The following is a 23340-nucleotide window of genomic DNA, read 5'->3' as shown; positions in this document are numbered from 1 at the left end:
TCCGATTTTTTATTGGATTGCACTCGTTCATTTTCCTCAGAGATGAGTATCAGCCCTAATGCTGAGTCTCCGCCACTGCTCCTGGTCTCTGTTATTGTCTGCGCTGACTTCACGTCAACACCACTGCCACCAATCAGTAATCTCAGTGGCTCACAGCGTTTGCACCATTAACTCGGGCAGGGTCACTGAGCTCAGTTATTGGCTGCAGCACTGTTTATGTTGTGTCCGGGTTGCAGGCAACAACAGAGGTGGAGTACTTCATTAACCTCTTAAGGACCCAGTCACTTTGTAGGCTAATAACCAGGCCTTCATTTTTAAATCTGACCACTGTCACTTTATGTGGTTATAACTCTGGAATGCTTCAACATATCCCACTGATTCTGAGAGTGATTTTTCGTGACATATTATACTTTATGATAGTAGTAAAATTTATTCAAAATTTCTTGTGTTTATTTGTGAAAAAAATGGAAATTTGGCAAAAAAATTGACAATTTCACAATGTTCAAACTTTTAATTTTTATGCCCCTAAATCAGAGCGTTATATCACACAAAATAGTTAATAAATAACATTTCCCACATGTCTACTTTACATCAGCACAATTTTTGAAACATAATTTTTTTGTTAGGAAGTTATAAGGGTTAAAATTTGACTAGCGATTTCTCATTTTTTTGACAAAATTTACAAAACCATTTTTAAGGGACCACATCACATTTGAAGTCACTTTGAGGAGTCAATATGACAGAAAATACCCAAAAGTGCTCAAAACCGCATTCAAAAAGTTTATTAACCCTTCAGGTGCTTTACAAGAATTGAAGCAATGTGGAAGGATAAAAATGAACATTTTACTTTTTTTCACAAAAATTTTACTTCGGACACAATTTTTTCTATTTCGTCAAGGGTATCAGGAGAAAATGAACCGCAATATTTGTTGTGCAATTTCTCCTGAGTACACCGATACCCCATGTATAGAAGAAGACCACTCTTTAGGCGCATGGCAGGGCTCGGAAGGGAAGGAGCACCATTTGAGGTTCTGAACATAAAATTGGATGGAATTGAGAGCGGACGCCATGTCGCGTTTGGAGAGCTCCTGATGTACCAAAACAGTGGAAACCCACCATAAGTGACCCCATTTTGGAAACTAGACCCCCCCCAAGAAACGTATCTGGCTGTGTGGTGAGCACTTTGAACCCCCAAGTGCTTCACAGAAGTTAATAATGTAGAGCTGTGAAAATAAAAAATCATATTTTTTCCACAAAAATTATCTTTTTGCCCCCAAATTTTTATTTTCCCAAGGGTAACAGGAAAAATTGGATGCCAAAAATTGATGTACAATTTGTCCTGAGTATGCTGATACCCCATATGTGGGGGTAAACCACTGTTTGGGCACATGGCAGAGCTCGGAAGGGAAGGAGCGCTGTTTTACTTTTTCAACGCAAAATTGGAAGGAATTGAGATCGGACGCCATGTTGCATTTGGAGAGCCCCTGATGTGCCTAAACAGTGGAAACCCCCCACAAGTAAGACCAATATGGAAACTAGACCACTAAGGAACTTATCTAGATGTGTGGTGAGCACTTTGAACCCCCAAGTGCTTCACAGAAGTTTATAACGTAGAGCCGTGAAAATAAAAAATCATATTTTTTCCACAAAAATGATCTTTTTGCCCCAATTTTTTATTTTCCCAAGGGTAACAGGAGAAATTGGACCCCAAAAGTAGTTGCGCAATTTGTCCTGAGTACGCGGATACTCCATATGTGGGGGTAAACCACTGTGATCGCCTTATTGTGATCTTTGGGAGGCCGAATGAACAAATCCACAAAAGAATTGGTTTTATTTCTTACGCCGTTCCCTGTTTTGGCTGACAGAGCCATGTTGGGGCTTGTTTTTTGCGGGACGAGCTGACGTTTTTATTGGTACCATTTTTGGGCACATGACATTTTTTGATTGCTTTTTATTACAATTGTTGTGGAGGCAGAATGAACAAATCCAGCAATTCAGGAATTGCTTTTTTTTCCTCTGTTTTGCGTGTGGTAAAATTGGTAAGGCAGTTTTATTCTTCGGGTCAGTATAATTACAGCGATGCCATATTTATACAGTTTTTACACAATAAAAACTTTTATAGAAAAAATAATTATTTTAGCATTAGCTTTATTCTGAGAGCTATAACTTTTTTTATTTTTCCACTGATGGAGCTATATTGTGGCTTGTTTTTTGCAGGACAAGATGGCGTTACCAAACCTGTGTATTTTTTTTGATTATTTAATTTTCTTTCAAATAAAAATGTGTATTTATTAGTGGATTTTATATTATTATTTTCATTATTTTTAAATATTTTTTTAGATTTTTGAAAAAAATTGTCTTTTTTACCTAGTCACTTTATGGGACTTTCACTTTTTTTAGTTTGATTGCAGGTATAATACATTGCAGTGCACCAGCATTGCAGTGCATTATACCTATATTCAAAGCTTCTGACACCATGGATCTCAGAGGCTTTCCATAGCTTGATGACCCAGAGGTCGTCATGATGACCCCGGGTCACCATGGCAACGATCGGGCCCTGTGCTGACATCGAGGGGACACTGATCTAAAGGCAGACGGAGCTCCCATCCCTTTACCTCCCTCCAGAACACTACGATCACACTCAATTGCAGCAATTAGGGGGTTATCAGCCAGGGGTGGCGCGGACACCACTCCTGGCTGTTAGTGCAGAAGCTCAGCCACTGTCACTGTCATTGTAAAAAAATGTGTGGGCTCCCGCGGTAATTTGTCAATGCGGGAGCCCACACATTTTTTTACAATGAATTAACCCCTTAACACCTACACCTCCCAAATTTTACACATCAACCCTCATCTAATTACTAATGAAAGACATACAAAACAAAACATGAAATGAAATGGTTTACTGTATGTAAACCATGTGTCATTTTATGTCGAGTTGGGGAATGATTTCACAAAAGCCGCCAATTGAATTAGCGGCTATTCTGCTATGTCAGAACTCTGTGAAATATATATATATATGTGTCTCAATGACATGTATATATATATATGTATTCTATGTGTCTATATCTATTCTTTCGTTTGTGTTATAAAACCTGTCAGTGTGATTTTACTGTATAGCGCACAGAATTACCGGCTTTTCTAAAAGACACCTGGTGCGTATTTCTCGCAAGTCACACATCTGGTCCGTGTGTAATGCGTATTTTTAGCGCACCCATAGACTTGCATTGGCGTACTACGGGCGTAGTACGCTGACAATCGCAGCATACTGCGATTGGCACGGACCGTAGAATACAGACGAGAAATATACGGCTGTTGGGTTCAAACCCATAGAGAATCATTGGTCCGTGTCTAATGCGTGCTCTTAACGCCTCTCTCTCGTCCGTATTCCTCGCTAGTGTGACCCCGGCCTAATGGCCTTGTCTGACCCCTTCATGACCTTGGGATTTTCAGTTTTTGCTTTTCTGTTTTTCGCTCCCCTTCTTCCCAGAGCCATAACTTTTTACTTTTTGGTCAATATGGCCGTGTGAGGGCTTGTTTTTTGAGGGACGAGTTCACCATATCATTTACTGGAAAACAGTAAAAAAAAAATTTAAAGAGCAGTGAAATTGAAAAAATTCCACAATTAATTTTTTTTTTTTTTACCATATTCACTAAATACTAAAATTTACCTGCCATTATGATTCTTCAGGACATTACGAGTTCACATCTACCAAACATGTATAAGTTCTTTTTTATTTAAGTAATGAAAAAAAAAATCCAAAGTTTGCAAAAAAATAAATAGCGTGATTTTCCAAGACCTATAACTTTTTCCATTCTTTGGGACCTGAGGCTGGATGTGGGCTTATTTTTTGCATGCTGATCTGACGTTTTTATTGATACCATTTTGGGGTAGATACAACGTTTTGATCGCTTGTTACTGCCTATTATTGCAATGTTGCGGCGACCAAAAAAATTTAATTATGATGTTTTGATTTTTTTCTTGTTACTCCATTTACCAATCGGATTAATTATATTTATATTTTGATAGATATGACGTTTCTGAACGGGGCAATAGCAAATTTGTGTATTTTTTTTACTGTTTTATTTTGAATGGGGCAAAATGGGGTTGATTTGAACTTTCAAATTTTTTAAATATTTTTAAAAACATTATTTTTTTTACTTTTTACTTTCTTCAATAGTCTCCATGGGAGATTAGAAGCTGCGATCATCGATTGTTTGTGCTACACATAACAGGGCTTTAGCTAAAATGATCATCTGCTATGATTGCCAACCCATCGGTGCCCCGCGGTCATGTGACACAGGCACCAATCGGCGGGATTATTGACGCGATTTACCCAGAGTTTACCAGCGGCATTTAACATGTTAACAACTGTGGATGGATCATGATTCCACCAGCAGTTGTTTGGGACACAAGGCAGTCGATGAAATCAGCTGAATTGTGCTGGAAAACATGTAGGCTCAGTGCCCTCATGAAGTGTAGGGATATGACCTATAACGTATATACTGTACATCATAGGTTGTGAAAAGGTTAAAAACAGGCAGAAAAATGTTTTATCGCACAAAAAGAATAAACTGTGATCCTGTGCTGTAATGTCTGTATACTCTTTCTGCCTCCCTGCCCAGGAGCTGTGGAATGATCAGACCATGTACCTGCATGGTCAGACACAGCCAGATTATAGCAAGATTCTCTCACCACAAGAACATTTTTACAAACACATCCAAATGTGGAAATCATTATTATTCCAAGACCTATTGATTAAAATATACATTTTTTTCATGGGAAAAACCCTTTTAGATGGTAGATTATTGGCACATGTGAAGGTCTCACTGTCATTGTCATGACTCTATTGTCGGGTGTCCAGGGACCAGGGGCTCCTTCCCTGTTCCTAACGCTAGGGGCACCCTAGCTCGCCCTGTTTCCCGGATTACCTCTGATGTGAAGACACCGGGGCCACGTACCTTGCCTTAGCTCCTGAAATTTACACCACGTAATACAAAGGTGAAATGCTTCTAATCAGTGCAGGAGTAAAAGAAATCAGACGCTGCAGTCTTCTGGCTCCTCTCTATCGCGGTAAACCTGTGACAGTCTTGCTTAATTTGCTTATTGTTGCATAACAACCAGTATGACTGGCAAAAAGAGTCGAATCCTAACAGCGTGTATTTTACGTACGATTAAGATGCATGCTTGAGGAAAAACTGTACTGGGCTGGACAATCTCTTTAAAGGGGTTCTCCAAGAATAAGATAAAATGGCATATCTGATATAATCCAAACTGCAGCCCATTCTAGTTATGTGTTATAACTGGCTGCAGACTGAAGATATGCAGCTCCCGAGACCTGTGTCTCAACTGACAAAAGCTGTTTGACACATACCTCAGTCATTCAGTCAGCAGCCAGGAGCACAGATTTCATTGGGAGAACCCCTTTAAGGGCATGAGTATTTATCTATTTATGTCATATCTATTTATCTATCTCTCTCCAAATATCTATCTATCTATCTCATAGCTAAAGGTCTATATAACATCTGTCTATCGCAGGTTAATACTGTATACAAACAGATCATTTATACACATTTATGCAATTTGCATACATTCACTGTATTTATGGATAGCAGATTGAGGAAATTTAGATCTTTTAGCTCACTCAAGCTATAGGCTGTAGAGATCCGCACTGAGCAAGCAGGTAAGGTGTAAAAGAAGTAAGGATGGTGGCATGTGTTGGGGGTGCGGTTGTAAGTACATGGCACCATTGAAGACAAGACCCCACTTCTGCTGAGCTCTAAAGCACTGCCATGATGCATAAATGCGTAATGCAGCTGGATGAAGTAAGTCATCTTCAGGATGAAGGTAAAGAGGTGTGGACAAGGGCAAGGTGTGCATAGGAGAGTGAGGAAAGAAACCCTCCTTGGTAAGCTTCTGATCCTGACAGATCCTAGGAGGACAGCTGACCAATATGGCCAGAACCTGTAGCAGATCAGCAGTGATTATACAGGATCTTATAAATGGCTCTACAGGATAAGAGTGCACTGCAGAAGGAGTATAGAACAGCTGCTAGTGTCTGCACAAGTATCAGCACACACCCTACAGTGACAGCTGGCATGTGGTAGCCTAGGTCAACTGATGGGCTGTGTTAGTGACACACTGACACTGCTCTGCCGGTGACCCGGCTGTCACTGTGCTGCAATGCCAACAGTATCAAGGTATCAGGATAGCCACCTGGTGGGCAGTCACCGGCGGCAGTAGTAGAGGCTTTCCTGGAAGTCTGGTGCCAGCGACGGCAGGGAGCCGGGACCGAGCAGTGCTAGTGGTGCTGCAGGAGCTAGCCGCCTGCTAGAGAAGGCAGACAGGACCTGTGCCTTTCGTTGTTGATTTCATCTCCCTGTGCCTCCGGAGTATCCCTTGTATGTCAATATCCTGTTTAAAGTAAACTCTGTTGCTCTTCACTGCATCCAACGAGCTTCACTTCCATTACACAACATCCAAGCAGTAATAATTATGTTTTATCCAATAGTGCTGTCCAGAGGGTGGTGTAAGGTAATGCCTTAGGCGCTTACCTACTACTGGTCCCAGCCCTATGTATAATAAATGTGTATTACCTTGGTGCATTTTTTTTCTGAGGTTTTATTTTGCTGCAATTAGGATTTTCAATCACGCATCTATGGTGAAAGCGTGCCCAGCTCTCTAGCTGTTTGCTCAGTAGCTGCAAATGCTTGGAGAGAACATTGCTGGGAATGTCATATTGTCAGTGCTGGTCATTACACACTGCATACTATCTCATCACAGATTTCACCCACAATTGTACTACTGTAATTAGCTGCTGAAGTTTTCACTGTGCACAACATAAGGACTGGAATCCAGTATCTCACCTGATGATGACGCACTGGTTTTCACCATCAATCAGCATATTGCGATACATGTTATCTGTTAATGCATAGATATGTGGGGGATTCTCATACTGAGCCTGAGGAAAAACAAATTTAACAATAAGCCACTTAGAAAACCCATGAAAACATAGTTAGGACATACCGCTTGCTCCAAACATTGTTTTGAAGCACTTGCGTCAGGAGGTAAAAGCACTCAGTTACTGAATGAGCCATGTATACAGAGCATTGACTTTCGATCCAGCCCATAAATTGTGCTATGTACACACTATTGCAGGAGGTGAGCGCTTTGGGTCAATATTTGGGCTCGTCAACACAACCGTTTCTCAATCAAACAAGTGCTATCCTTGGTTTTGACAGTTCTCACTTGTACTCATGTTATTCTATGGGGTTGTGCAAATTTTACCTTTGCGAATTAGATGGTCCTCACCCATTAATATCTATGGGTCCGTGAAAAAAGATTGGACCGCATTCAGATGAGATCCGAGTGCACTTCGATGCTCATGAACTGACATCATGGAGTAGGTGGAGAAACTTATTTTTTTTCTCTCTACCTGAGAGATAATCAGTTTCGACTCTGATCCCACTTTCTCAGATGGAAATGGTGTGAACCTAGTCTTTAAGTGATCAGTGGAGGTCTCAGGGTTCAGACCACCATCAATTTGCAAGGCATTTAGGGTCTTACACTATTAGGCCGGGGTCAGACTTGCGAGAGCTATGCGAGAAACTCGCATCAATACCCGGCACTGCCGCCGGCACTCAGGACCGGAGTGTGCGGCTGCATAGAAATACATGCAGCTGCACACTGGCTCGAGTTTCTCGCATAGCTCTCGCAAGTCTGACCCCGGCTTAAGACGTATATATATTAGGCATTGTTGCAACCACAATGACCCGTGCCATTAAACTACTAAATTAATGCATGCTTTATACTGCAAAGTGAACGCCATAAAAAGAACTAAAAACAATAATAAAATTGCTGTTTTTTGGTCATTTGGTGTACAATTGATTAAAAATGTGTGAGTACCCCAAAATAATACTAATGAAAATGCCAATGTACTCCTCAGTACTACATTTAGCTAAATAAAAAATCCCTGTAAGGCCTCGTTCACACGTGCAGTATTTGGTCAGTATTTTACCTCAGTATCTGTAAGCCAAGACCAGGAGTGGGTGATAATACAGAAATGGTGACATGTTTCTATTAGACCATGTGCACACATTCAGTATTTAGTCAGTATTTTACCTCAGTATTTGTAGGCCAAGACCAGGAGTGGGTGATAAATACAGAAATGGTGACGTGTTTCTATTAGACCATGTGCACACATTCAGTATTTAGTCAGTATTTTACCTCAGTATTTGTAGGCCAAGACCAGGAGTGGGTGATAAATACAGAAATGGTGACGTGTTTCTATTAGACCATGTGCACACATTCAGTATTTGGTCAGTATTTTACCTCAGTATTTGTAGGCCAAGACCAGGAGTGGGTGATAAATACAGAAATGGTGACGTGTTTCTATTAGACCATGTGCACACATTCAGTATTTAGTCAGTATTTTACCTCAGTATTTGTAGGCCAAGACCAGGAGTGGGACAATCGGAGGAAAAGTATAATAGAAACACGTCACCACTTCTGGATTTATCACCCACTCCTGGTTTTGGCTTACAAATACTGAGGTAAAAAACTCACCAAATACTGAATGTATGATCGCGGCCTAACAATTTATATTAACAGTGTGAAAAATGAAATGTGCGTTAGTCGTCACATCATATTCATAAATTGCAATTTTGGTTCATATTTTACATCAGTATTTCTTATTATTGTATCCTTTACACCGGAGAACAATAATGAAAAGATTAATATTTTTTTTCCAAAACGACGCATCGCAAAGGAAGTCACACAACGCTAGTGTGAAAGTAGCCTTAGTTAGCTAGCTGCTAGTGGTCATAACCATGGATAAATCATAGAATCGTAGAGTTGGAAGGGACCTCCTGGGCCATCTGGTCCAACCCCCTGCTCAAAGCAGGATTCGCTAAATCATCCCAGTCAGATGTCTGTCCAGCCTCTGTTTGAAGACTTCCATTGAAGGAGAACTCACCACTTCTCGTGGCAGCCTGTTCCACTCATTGATCACTCTAACTGTCAAAAAGTTTTTTCTAATATCTAATCTGTGTCTCTTCCCATTCAGTTTCATCCCATTGCTTCTAGTCTTTCCTTGTGCAAATGAGAATAAAGTTGATCCTTCTACAATGTGACAGCCCTTTAGATATTTGTAGACAGCTATTAAGTCTCCTCTCAGTCTTCTCTTTTGCAAACTAAACACTCCCAAATCCTGCAACCTAAGGTCCTGCACAGGTACTGACTGGGGATGAAATTCAGCCCTGGCATTTGAAATCACACAGGCCCATGCTGTCCCGATCCTCAAGCACTAGATGGGATAAATTGCTAATACTACCCAAGATAGAGGAAAGCAAGATTTACTACAAGACCAATATTTCTAATGATACCTGTGACCTGCTGGGGTAAGTGAGGGAGTCAGCAAATTTATGCTCCGTCACAACTTTTAACAAGTATGAGTGTCTTGAGAACACCAATTCTGTTAAAAACGTAGCAGACAAGGCAGCCCATGACCAGACAGGCCCTTTTGACATTTGCCAGAATTGCCAGATGGCCAATCTGGCCCTGGTCCTGCATTTCCTGCACATGAGGAAAGAGACATAGAGAATCAGAAGAACTATACAACATTTCTAATTGGAGGTATTTGCTAATATTATTATTATTATTACACCTATTACATATTGGGAGAGGATCTTGTAGATGGGAATACACCTTTAGCTAAAGGTAACTCATTAGGTGCCAAATATATTGATTGTTAATATCTCCACAACGGAGAGGCGAAATATAAAAGGCACTATTACATTCTGTGTCTACTAGTTCAACATGAAAAATTTGGTGAAACATTCAGGTTTGCAGAAATTCTCTTTCTCTCATCCTCACTATATTTTACATAATCTACATATGAACAAAGAATTACTTACAGCTCCTTGATATAACTCAATTTCTCGGTCTGTGAAATACGGCATCTGCTTAAAAGGATTGACTGAAATAAGTACAGAGCCTATGTATGTCTGGCAGTACAGTAAAGGAAAAAACTACATTGATAGTATGCAAAAAGTATTGTAACAAGCAATGCTATAGCGTCCAGATGAAAATGAAACGAGAAGGTAAAACAGTTTTGGTGAATGAGTGACATGTAATGGGGTACATACACAGTCATTTGGCCTCTACTGAAGTCCTTTAGTGTTCACACTCACTATGATACCTCTTGCAAGGTCCCCAAAGATCATTATGGCCCCCACACATAGTTTAATATTTCCAGAGTGAATTTTTCCACACAATTTGCCCCCACATTACCCCTCATATGCACAGTATTAAGTCCCATAGTGCCCACAAAACTTTATGATTTCCCTAGAGTAAACCCAACACAGAATAATGCCCCTACAGTGCTGGACGCACAGTGTGTTGTCCCTTCTGTTCTCCCAAACTCTTAGGCTGTGTGCACACGATGCGATTTGTAAGCGTTTTTGCCGCGATTTTCGGCGCGAAAATGCTGCAAAAACGTTTTAAAAACTCGTACAGAACGTCCCCCATGCATTCCTATGCTGTGCTAATGCTGCGCTTTTTTCCGCGGCAGAATCACATCGCCAAAAAAAACGCAGCTTGCTCATTCTTTTTGCAGAATCGCAAAGAAATGCCGTGATTCTGCACCCATAGGAATGCATGAGAATCGCTTACTTCCCACATGCGGCTATGCCCACCATGCGGGAAGTTAAGCGTCTCATGTGCGGTTGGTACCCACGGTGTGGAGGAGAGGAGACTGTCCTCCAGGCCCTGGGTACCATACCCCTGTAAAAAAAAGAATAAAAAATAAAAAAATCGGGGTATATTTACCTTCCGACGTCCCGCGCTGCCTTCCCGGCCTCAGCGTTCCCAGTAATGCCTTGCGGCAAGGTCCTGTGATGACGTAGTCTCACGTTACTCTAGCGGTCTCGTGAGATCACTATAGCAATGCGAGACCAACGTCATCACAGGTCTCGCAAGGCATCGCTGGGAACGGGAGCGTCGCTGAGGCTGCACGGGACGTCGGAAGGTAAATATACCCCGATTTTTTATTTTTTTATTATTTTTTACATTCTATCCTTTACTATTGAAGCCGCATAGGCGGCCTCAATAGTAAAAACCTGGTCACACTTGTCAAACACTATGTTTGACGAGTGTGACCAACCTGTCAATCACTTTCCAAGCAATGCTTCAAATCGCTTGGAAAGTGCTTGAATTTCACACGTGAAAATCGCGGCATAAACATAGAACATAATCGCGGTAAAATCGCGCTGAAAAAATGCGCGTTTTCTGGGAAGGAGTCCGGTTTTGAGTGTCCGGTTTAAAACGCTACGTGGGCACATAGCCTTAATGAGGCTCCCACAGTGATCCCTCACATTATGATGCCTCACTTCCATATCATCCACTATGATACCCCCAGAGTGACCGCCCCATGGTATGATGTGTCCACAGTGACCTTCCCACTTAGTGTGATGTCCCCAAAACCCCACACATTATGATGCTCTTATATCTGACAATAGATTGTACAATACAAACTGTAACCGAGCTATATACATTTTTTAAACATTTTTTTTAGACCTGATGACTCTGCCATATTTACATTGAAAATCCACTTGAAAATGGCTTTATAATCACTTTTATGAGTCCAGCTATAGATTGACAGTGTATTCACTCTCTGTTAAGGACTGGCGGAACGCACCCAATAATAAAAATGGTAATAGGATTTGAGGTGCGTTCACAGCCCGGGGTCCACCGTGCAGAGGTGATAACCTGCAGCTAAGCAATGAGGAGAGATGTAAAGTATGAGAAAGCCGGACACCGGCGGGTAACCCCTGACCCAGTGCTTGCAGAGGCGGACTCTGTTACTTCACGGAGTCCACACCAGCTGGCATGTAAGCGAGACCAGTTAACGTCACAGGTCACTGCTATATGTAGCACCGCTCAGAGCGAATGTCTGGCCTGCTGATAACCAAAATCCAGCTTAACAACTGTGCTGGTAAGCGCACGCAACAGCGCTAGAGAATGGTGAGAGACTAGATTCCAGCGCAAAGCAGTGCTAGAACTATGGTACTACTCTGATTCCTGAACCCTAACTCATACGTATCAGAGGAGGGGAAATCTTAATGAATCAGTCATACATCCATCATCTCACACACACTAAGCGATATCGCATCAGGTTCTATCATAGCACATGGCAGGGTAGCCATGCGAACCTTTTATAGCCGCGACCCCCCTGATGGTCCAATCTGAGCTGGAGAAGGACCTGAACATGTGACCTCCGATCTCCAATGAGAGATCGTCCCATGGGCATGCTCAGGGGACCAAAAGGAGGACTTAAGGCCCCGTCACACTAAGCAACTTACCAGCGATCCCGACACCGATATGAAGGTGTCAGGATCGCTAGTAAGTCGCTATGTGATCGCTGGTGAGCTGTCACACAGACAGCTTCACCAGCGATCAGCACAGCGATGCCGAGCGCCCGGCATCGCTAGCTATCGCTGTAGAAAATAGAATCAAAATAAAAAATATAGTTATTCTCACCTTCCGACGTCCCGTTCAGCCATCCTGCCTCTCTCCATGCTCCGGTCCCAGTGATCCTTTGCACGAATGACCGCGAGATGTCACGGTCTCGAGGGATAACAAAGTCTCGCGGTCATTCATGCAAAGGATCACTGGGACCGGAGCGTGGAGAGAGGCAGGATGGCTGAACGGGACATCGGAAGGTGAGAATAACTATATTTTTTATTTTTTTTATTATTTTTTTACACCTGATCGCTGGTCTCCCGCTGTCACACACAGCGATGCGTGCTGGCCAGCGGGAGACCAGCGACCAAAGAAATGTCCAGAGGTTTCTTGCAGCGATCAGCGATACCGGCATGGGGGCTGCTCGCTGATCGCTGTCACACACAACGATCTCGCTGGTGAGATCGCTGTTACGTCACAAAAGTTGTGACTCAGCAGCGATCTCGCTACCGAGATCGCTTAGTGAGACGGGGCCTTTAGTCCCTGGAGTCATTCGCTGCAGGCCAGCCTGTGTTGCTATAGCTGGACCAGAGGTGCCAGCAGCAACCAAGCCTACAATGCTGGTGTTAGCAGAGTGCTGGGATCTACGAGTCTGCTGAGCAGGCTCCACTGTGGCCGTAGAGGAATGGGAGACCGCTGAAGACAAAGCTTGGGATTCCTGCTGTGCAGCGACAGGAACCTAACGCTATCCACCCTGATTGATGGCTGTGGATTGAGATCTCAACAGCAAGAGGGTCCCTGAGGAGCTGTCAATCAGGTAAGGTGGCTGGAGATTGAGTTAAATTTTCAGAAATGATTGTATACATATCCAGATATTGATTTTCAAAGTAAGTACATCAATCTTATCAGGTCTAAGCAAATCTTTTAGTCATATGTATTGTGAAATCTGGTGACTTATCCGCTTTAAGGACTTATGACTCCTACTGTAGAGGGCCCCTACTTCACCACTGCAGACCTGATGACTTTTTGTTAATTACATAGACAGGAAAAGTCCCTGCATTTAATTTAGGTCTGGCAGAAACACATATTTTGTGTATACTTATCTGGTTATATTAAGTTTATGTTTAGCCTGATTGATATGAAGATGATGGATTACCTATTAAACCTCAATTACAGAAAAGTTAGGTAAATATTGATGTCTACTCGATCTTTTGCAATGCCTTCAAACCACACATTTGTCATTTAAATCTATCTAGCTGTAAGTGTACAGAACGTAAAAAGCCAAACATTCACAGTTCATACCCTTTTTACGCAAAACGACATCTCAGCGGAAAAAAAAGAAGTTGAATTTGGAAAATAAAAAGCAGTTGCAGCATGTATCATTGCTGGATGCGTCATACACAGCAGCCCCTACATCGGGCTACCTCTTCCTTCCTTCTATCTCTTGTCCATTTAAGGACTCTTTTTTTCAGTTAACCACAACTTCTCTCTTTACTTTTCCCTCCCACAGAAAAAAAGTTACTAATTAGTAGATGTGAGATGTTTTGTGATCATGGTATTAGAAGGATTTTAAGGGGAAAAAAACTAAATTATATAAGTGGTTTTGCAATGGGGTGATAAAATGGTAATGGTACTTTATCTGTCTTTCTTCATTGAATTGGGTATTCAATTATTTATTTAGTATCTAGAGAAATTATAGTTTGTCTGACTCATGCCATACACAAATTGTCTCTTCTGAAAGGAAGAGGACTTGAATTCTAGTGCCATGGATTGGAAAGAGGCAATCCTACAAGTCATTATGGAGCCTTTAACGAAGCTTGAAATATGACTTAGGATAAAAGCCAAATCAGAATCTCAATTTGTAGGCACAGTGTTTCGGGGTATTGCCCCACATCAGTGCAAAGTATGAGATCTGATTTGGCTGAGTGAGAGGCTAAGAGTTCAAGTCCTCTTCCTCTATGAAGAGACAATTTGCATATATAATTTCTCAAAGGAGCATGCAAGTTGTTAAAGTCTCATCATATTGGCATGTCACTCTCCACAGAAACCTTATGCTTTAGATCCCAGTCTTTGCCTCTCACTCAGCCAAATCAGACCTCATACTTTGTACTGAGGAGGGACAATACCCTGAAACACAGTGTATATCAAAAATGAGATACTTTGGTCAGATGAAACTAAAATTGAACTCTTTGGATGCTATAATACACAGCATGTTAAAACTTCAAGCCAACAGTGAAGTTTTGAGGAGGGAACATCATCTTGTGGGGCTGTTTTTCAGCATACGGTACTGTCAAACCTCATTTAATTGAAGGAATGATGAATGGACAAATGTTCTGAAATATTTTTGATTAAAATCTGCTGCCATCCACCAGGATGATGCATATGAAACAAGGGTGGACATTTCAGTAAGACAATGATCCCAAACACATAGACAAGGAAACTCTCAGTTAGTTTCAGAGAAAGCAAATACAACTGCTACAATAGCCTAGCCAATCACCTGTTCTGAATCCAATAGAAAATTTATGGAAAGAACTAAAGCTCAGAGTTCATAAAAGGAGCCCACGGAACTGTCAGGATTTCAAGAGTGTTTGTGTGGAAGAATAGGCCAAAATCACACCTGAGCAATACATGAGACTAGTTTCTCCATCTAGAAGGCATCTTAAAGCACAAACAAAGGCTTTTGTACAAAGTATTAAATACATTTCAGTAAGCATGTTCAATAATCATTTCTCAATATTACACATAACATAATTTCTGGACATCGATGGTTTGATTTATTTTTCTGTGTTACTGACACCTGGTGAGAATTTCATGTCAATAGCACCTTTAGAAACATATTAACTTAGTAAATTGGTGAGGTGTTCAATATTTATTTCACTTTTTTCACTCGCCGTTTATAGGAGACTTAGTCTTTATAAAACTCATACCAGTAACATACATTTTAGTGTTGTAGCTGCAGATGAGTTAACTTTTAATCCATATGCAAATAAGGGTGCTCTGGTGAACCTTTGGTGTGGCTAATGCCTTGGTGCATCGTTAAGTTCTCCTTATGTTGTTTGGCAGCACTGGCTTTCTCACAGCGAGTGCTTCCTAAACTCAAATCTCTGTTCATGCACACTGACTCTGGAGGAGACCAATGATGCGCTCACAGTGTCTGGGTGGGCATACTCTCATCACCTGCCAGCCTGTGTGTGAGCGAGCAGGCACACAGAGGAGCAAGAGATCAGAGCATACCCACACTGACTGTGCTGCTGGACTCCATCAGTATCAGTGCACATGAGCAAAAACAGTGATTTTAGTTTAGAGAGCTCATTGTGAGAAAGCCAAAGGTGTCAATCAAAATCAGGAACAATGCTGGAGAGGCAAACCGGTAATGGTGCATTAAGCCACTGGTCATGCCAAGGGTACACCAAATAGTTCTCATTTGTATGGGGAATAAAAGTTAATTTATTTGCAACTACAACACTATATGTGTAATATTGGTATGATTTTTACAGGGACTAAGCCCCTATATCAATATTTAAGTAGCTGAATTTGAATTGGGGGGGGGGGACAGATACCCTTTAAAGAATATAAACTCGGATTGCCACTGTCCATAAATTTACAGGCAGTCTGGATTCTGAACAGCAAAGTCTGAATTAATATGGGTCAGAAAAGAAAGCAGCCGACAGCACATTCAGAATGAAGGAGATGCACGCTCCCAGTCCAAGGACCCAATTGGACATCCAGAGAAATAACGTAGAGGAGCAGCATCCAATCCGGGTGAAACAATGTAATAATAATAATTTTATTTCTATAGTGCCAACATATTCCGCAGCACTTTACAATATAGAGGGGACTTGTACAGACGATAGACATTACAGAATAGCATAGCAATAAACACATAGATCAAAACAGATACCAAGAGGAATGAGGGCCCTGCTCACAAGCTTACAATCTATAAGGGAAAAGGGGAGACACGAAAGGTGGATGGTAACAATTGCTTTTATTGTTTTTATGGTTTGGACCTTCCCTAGCGTAAGAATCGGGTGTTCCTGTTGCTGCATGAACTAGCTAACAGTCTAAATATGTAACAGTACAGACACAGAGGGCTATTAAATGCAAAAAGCATGTGAGAACATGATGCGAGGAACCTGGTTATGGTAAAAAATTTAGAAATGAGCCACACAGGGATATTTAAGTTAATGCGTTGAGGCGATAGGCCAGTCTGAACAAATGAGTTTTTAACCCCTTTCTGTCATGTGACGTACTATCCCGTCCATGTGCCTTGGGACTTAATACCCAGGGATGGGAGAGTACGTCACAGCGATCAGCGGCGCCCACGTGGTGAGCGCCACTGATCGCAGCTGGGTGTCAGCTGATTATCACAGCTGACAAAGTAAAGTAAGTAAATCAAACCCCCCTTTATCACCCCCTTAGTTAGGGAAAAATAATAAAATTAAAAGAAAATGTATTTATTTCCATTTTCCCATTAGGGTTAGGGCTAGGGCTAGGGTTAGGGCTAGGGCTAGGGCTGAGATTAGGGTTAGGGGTGTGTTGGGGTTAGGGTTGGAGTTATAATTGGGGGATTTCCACTGTTTGGTCACATCAGGTGCTCTCCAAACGCAACATGGCATCTGATCTCAATTCTGCGTTGAAAAAGTCAAACGGCGCTCCTTCCCTTCCAAGCTCTGCCATGTGCCCAAACAGTGTTTTACAGCCACATATGGGGTATCAGCCTACTCAGGACAAATTGCAAAATAACTTTTGGGGTTCAATTTCTCCTGTTACCCTTAGGAAAATAAAAAATTGGGGGCAAAAATATCATTTTTGTGGAAAAAAATGATTTTTTAAATTTTCACGCCCGGTCGTTATAAACTTCTGTGAAGCATGGGGGGGGGGGGGGGTTCAAAGTGCTCACCACACATCTAGATAAGTTCCTTAGGGTGTCTAGTTTCCAAAATGGGGTCACTTGTGGGGGGTTTCCACTGTTTAGGTTCATCAGGGACTCTCCAAAAGCAACATGACACCCGAAGAGCATTCCATCAAAGTCTGCATTCCAAAACGTCACTACTTCCCTTTCGAGCCCCGACGTGTGCCCATACAGTAGTTTTCTCCCACATATGGGGAATCAGCGTACTCAGGACAAATTGGACAACAACTTTTGGGGTCCAATTTCTCCTGGTACCCTTGGGAAAATAAAAAAATTGGTGACTAAATGATCATGTTTGTGGAAAAAGTACGATTTTTTTTTATTTTCACGCCCGGGCGTTATAAACTTCTATGAGGCACAGGGGGGTTCAAAGTGCTCACCACACATCTAGATAAGTTCCTTGGGGGGGTCTAGTTTCCAAAATGGTGTCATTTGTTGGGGGTTTTCACTGTTTTGGTACATCAGGGGCTTTCCAAACGCGACATGGTGTCCGATCTCAATTTCAGCCAAAAATGTCAAATGGCGCTGCTTCCCTTCCGAGCTCTACCATGCACCCAAATAGTCGTTTACACCCACATATGGGGTATCAGCATACTCAGGACAAATTGCAAAATAAATTTTAGGGTCCTGTTACCCTTGGAAAAATAAAAATTGGGGGTGAAAAGATCATTTTTGTGGAAAAAATATGATTTTTTAATTGTACGGCTGTGCGTTATAAACTTCTGTGAAGCCCTTGTGGGTTCAAAGTTCTCACCACATATCTAGATAAGTTCCTTGGGGGGTCTAGTTTCCAAAATGGGGTCACTTGTGGGGGGTTTCCACTGTTTAGGTACATCAGTGGCTCTCCAAACGTGACATGGCGTCCGATCTGAATTCCAGCCAATTTTGCATTGAAAAAGTCAAACGACGCTCCTTCCCTTATGAGCTCTGCCATGCGCCGAAACAGTGGTTTCCCCCCACATATCAGGTATCAGCGTACTGAGGACAAACTGCACAATAACTTTTGCAGTTCAATTTCTCCTGTTACCCTTGGTAAAATAAAAAAAATTGAATCTGAAGTATTTTTTTTGTGAAAAAAAGTTAAATGTTCATTTTTTTTTTTTAAATATTCAAAAAAGTAATGGTGGAACCACACACGGAAATGGCAATGTCGGGCATAGGTAGGTTAATAGAGGGAGGAAATGCAAGGAGTTCAGTTTTTGACAGGTTCAGATAGAGGGAGGACATGATGTTGGAGACAGCGGTAAGACAATCACTGGTGTTTTCCAAAAAGGCAGGCGTGATGTACAAAAGTTTATTCTGCCATTGAAAAGACATACAACATTTCGACCACAATTGGTCTTTTTCAAGTATAGCACACAGCATATATGGCGGCCTTATATAGAGAGGAACATTCAATCAATAGTAAGGAACCGCCCATTGATAATACATACAAGAAAACAATGATATGCATATAAATATTGTTCAAAATATCAAATACAGGAACATTATATATCAAAACAAGACACCACAAAAAAATAATACAAATATAATAAAAACCTGTTTATGTAAAGAGTAGTATACCACAACCCTCATGTAAAGCCACCAATCACATATGCACATCACAGTCGCCATAGTGACCCTTTAACCAATCTCCTGTGTTGATACAAAAAATGAGGTCATGCAGACTAGGCAACCTATAGATGAATATTAAAAACAGGCGCCAAAACCAGCAGCCTATCAAGATTACTCACACAGACTTAGCTGGCCAGGAAGCGCTATCTAGCGCACCCAAATCACTCTTCCCCATTGACTTTTCAATGTCAGTACATACTCCCAGAAGAAGTGACATCATAGGACAAGATTACTCTTGACATCATTTTTAAATTATATTTGTATTATTTTTGTTGTGGTGCCTTGTTTTGATATATAATGATCCTGTATTTGATATTTTGAACAATATTTATATGCATATCATTGTTTTTTTGTATGTATTATCAATGGGCGGTTCCTTACTATCGATTGGATGTTCCTCTCTATATAAGGCCGCCATATATGCTGTGTGCTATACTTGAAAAAGACCAATTGTGGTCAAAACGTTGTATGTTTTTTTAATGGCAGAATAAACTTTTGCACATTTTTTCACCCGGATTGGATGCTGCTCCTCTACATTATTTCTCTGAATTAATATGGGTGTTTGGGAAGTTTCTAAAAATAAAATATATGGAATCTCATGAGTTGTCTGTGAAGAGTTTGGGGGCTTTACTAGTCAGGGACATTATGCTGGGAGTGTTACATGGAGGGCAAGGTTTATTTAAGGGGGTGGTACACTTGTCCACAAAAATGGTTGCCTATTTTTGATAATTTGGCACAGTTGATGTTTAAGACGGTCGCCAACCAGGATCTCAAAAATCAATTACATTCATTGAAAGGATACAAAAATGTAATCATCCATATATCTTTTTTTGAGGTTCTCCACAATGGCATCTTCTGTGATCTTGGAAAGAAGCACCATATCATCAACTCCACTTTGCTTGACATTTTGGCTCTGCCAATGATACCTTTCTTTGCTTCCCTAGAAAAATAAGACAGAATTTAAGGTTAAAAAAATGAAAGTTGACTTAACCCATTTTGAAAGCGGTAATACATCTTCCACACATGGAATCCAAGAGGTTGGACTGAACATTGATCACTATGGAACACTATAATATTAATATGGTCATCATAATGCTGACATCAAAATAGGATGGCATTACATTTGACTGTGAAAGCCTTTAAACGGAATTTGTTAGCAGGTTTTTTCTATTTATTCTGAAAGCCGCATAATGTTGGGGCAGAGGCTTTGATTCCAGGGATGAGTTTTATCAGTAGGAGATTATCACTGCTGGACTTAGGGTACCGTTACACTTAGCGATGCACCAGCGATCCCAACAACGATATGGATCGCTGGTACATCGCTAAGTGGTCGCTAGTGAGCTGCCACACAGGCAGATCTCACCAGCGACATAGTGGGGGTCGGGGGTCGCTACTTACCTGTCAGACGAGGCGATCCAGACGTCCTCCCACCCACCTCCATGCCTCGCTCGTCGGCGCCACAGGAAGCACAGCATGAAGTGGCCGATGAGGAATGGTCCAGGGAGTTCTCGCGCGACCAACGATGAGCAGCGGGGGAGCCGGTCGGTGGTAAGTATCACATGCAGCGATATCGCTAGCAATATCGCTGCAACGTCACAAAATCGGTGACTTTACAGCGATATTGCTAGCGATATCGCAGTGTGTAATGGGGGCTTAAGTGTCAAATTCTAGGCAGTCAGACTAATCTGTGTAACCTCGCCCCCACCACCGATTGGCAGCTTCCTGACCATGTACAGTGTCCACAGATATAGACTGCTCAGTATTCATACCACATCTATAGCAGAGAAAACATGGATTTTATGAAAACTGCACCATACAGTCCAGGAAGTGATACATCACTGGAATCAGGGTCTCTGCCCCTACATCATGCTGCTCTCAGATTACATAGCAAAAACTTTTAATATGCTTTTCAACTGACAGTTACTTCTATATATCTTATTATTATTATTATTATGCATTTATATAGCACCATTTATTCCATGGCGCTTTACATGTCAAAAGGGGAATTATAGACAAGTGTAATATATACAAGAATAATAAACAAGTGTAAGACAAGGGACGCACAAGTACATAAGGAGAGGCTCACAGTCTACATCTTATAAGACTTAAACTACAGTATATATCTCTATAAGGCCATCATGCTTATAAATTTATAAAAAGTTATCAGTGGTTACAAGAGTAGTAGTATTCGGGAACCTCATTCCATATTTTGATATATTAAGATTTAGCTAACTCCAAGATCCTATTATGGCCTCATATTCAGTTATGGCAGGCAAGTCTCTCTTTAAATACCCTACAGATATGATTTTCTAATTCATGAAAACCCTATTACCTCCAAGCATACAAATGATCTGCCATCAGGCACAAAGATCACAATTGAAACACAGAAAAACACAGTATAACAAACGTATAAAAATGCTCTGTTGTAAAAAGTAACAGTAAACAGCAAGTGCTAGTAAAAAGATGATAACAAAACAGGGTATTTGGTTGATACATTTTTTGCAAATAATGTATACTAAGGCCTCTTTCACACATCAGTTTTTTGCCATCAGTCGCAATCCAGCAGTTTTGGAAAAAAACGGATCTGTTGCAGATTGTGAAAAGCTGATGCAACGGATCCGTTTTTTCACTGGATCCGACTGCCCTACCTGGTAATAATAATTGGAGCATGCTCAGTTTAAAGAAACGGAATCCGTCGCTGGATTCCTTCATATGACAGACAGCGATGGATCCTGCGCCCACAGGCTTCCATTATAGCCAAAGCCAGACGGCGCTGGATCCGTCGCTGTCCGACTTTTTGACGGAGACAAAAACCGTTACTTTGTCCGACGTCTCTGCCCGAAGGACACAAAATTTCTGACGGATCCAGTGAACGACGGACGAAACGTGAGGCCATCCGTCGCTAATACAAGTCTATGAGAAAAAACGGATCCAGCGTCATCAGTCACCGGATACGTTTTTTTTCTAAAAATGACGGATTGCGACTGATGGCAAAAAACTGATTTGTGAAAGAGGCCTTATCCGCTCTACCAAACGTCAAGGCATACCCATATCAGAGCAGTCCCTAACTGATGTATTTAAAAACCTGACCATGTGTATGGTACCTATATGAGCAGGATTCAGAAAGGTAATGTCCGATGTAGACACACTGTGGAAGACGGCTTATATGTGCATTGCCCACAAGGGAGAATACAACTGCATGCTGGTTCGTACAGTTACATGCAGTTGTTTCTCTCCACACCCAGTGTCACAGCAGGCGGTAGCATATCTCTGGAGATACACTTAATGGGAACCTGTCAGCAGTTTGGCTGATCTAAGATGAGGCCACTGCCTTTCAGGCCTGATATACAGCATTCTATGATGCTGTAGATAAGCCCCCGGTCCGACCTGAAAGATAAGAAAAATAAGTTTTATTATACTCACCCCGGGGGGGGGGCTGTCCGGTCCGATGGGTGTCGCAGGTCCGGGTCCGGCGCCTCCCATCTTCTTGCGATGCCGCCCTCCTGTTGTTTCATCACTCCTGGCATCGCGCTCCTGCATAGGTGCACTTATCTGCCCTGTTGAGGGCAGAGCAAAGTACTGCAGTGCGCAGGTGCTGAGCCTCTCTGACCTTTCCAGATAAGTATAGCGGCCAAAACAGCTGACAGGTGCACTTTAAGGGCCCGTTCACATGACCATATTTTTAATCCTAGTGCTATCCAATAAAAAAAAAACACAGATCGCATTTGGACCAATTTTATTCAAAGGAGCATTGGAGGTGAATTATATTTTTCACTGACTGAATATGAAAAACTTGCGGCATACATGATTTTCCTCCAAAGACTGGATGAGAGTCACCCTTTCAAGTGTATGGGTGTGAGAAAAAAAAACTTTTCTGGATGAAACGCTGAATGATTTTTTTATACGCTCTTGTGACGCTAATGGTAAGTAACCGCTCTACTTAACTTGCGCTCATTCTGTTACAGCTTTCGGAAAGGGTTCTTTACAGTTAGAGCAGTTTTATTGTGGAATGCCCTATCACAAGAGAGAGTAATGACAAACACTATAACAACTTTTAAAGAAGGACTGGATGATTTACTTGATACATATAACATTGTGGGTTACAGTTAAATTAGTGAGGAAATGTACAATTGGTGGCGAAAGGTTGAACTTGATGGACCGAGGTCTTTTTTTCAACCTATGTAACTATATCCTCTGGCAAAAATTATGGAATCACCGGCCTTGGAGGATGTTCATTCAGTTGTTTAATTTTGTAGAAAAAAAGCAGATCACAGACATGGCACAAAACTAAAGTCATTTCAAATGGCAACTTTCTGGCTTTAAGAAACACTAAAAGAAACCAAGAACAAAAAATGTG

The 23340-nt window shown here is 41.5% G+C and overlaps 1 protein-coding gene and 1 long non-coding RNA gene across 6 annotated transcripts in view; one reads left to right on the top strand and one right to left on the bottom strand.

Moving 5' to 3' along the window:
- The window catches only part of MYO1F (myosin IF), a 233401-nt gene that overhangs the window by 162689 nt on the left and 47372 nt on the right, over window positions 1–23340 (bottom strand). Inside the window, exons 1-4 of one of the 5 annotated variants that reach the window (XM_073544127.1) lie at window positions 22407–22676; window positions 19786–19923; window positions 9913–10002; window positions 6865–6959 (exon numbers count right to left, since the gene is read on the bottom strand). In XM_073544127.1, coding sequence (XP_073400228.1) covers window positions 6865–6959; window positions 9913–10002; window positions 19786–19923; window positions 22407–22523 — 440 coding nt within the window. In that variant the 5' untranslated portion in view covers window positions 22524–22676. Of the gene's footprint in view, window positions 1–6214; window positions 6356–6864; window positions 6960–7285; window positions 7305–9912; window positions 10003–19785; window positions 19924–22406; window positions 22677–23340 lie in introns of those variants that run through there. The other 4 variants (XM_073544137.1, XM_073544147.1, XM_073544167.1 and 1 more) reach the window with 4 other exon arrangements.
- Window positions 22770–23340, top strand: part of LOC141048515 (uncharacterized) — a 115247-nt gene continuing 114676 nt past the window's right edge. The window contains exon 1 of the long non-coding RNA XR_012220076.1: window positions 22770–22906. This is a non-coding gene — a long non-coding RNA (uncharacterized lncRNA). The remainder of the gene's footprint in view (window positions 22907–23340) is intronic.

Source organism: Dendrobates tinctorius, unplaced genomic scaffold, assembly GCF_039654945.1.
Source record: "Dendrobates tinctorius isolate UK_male_01 unplaced genomic scaffold, ASM3965494v1 ptg000011l, whole genome shotgun sequence".
Lineage (NCBI taxonomy): Eukaryota > Metazoa > Chordata > Amphibia > Anura > Dendrobatidae > Dendrobates > Dendrobates tinctorius.
The sequence above is the reverse complement of the archived record's forward strand: the minus strand, read 5'-3'. Positions and strand labels throughout refer to the sequence as shown.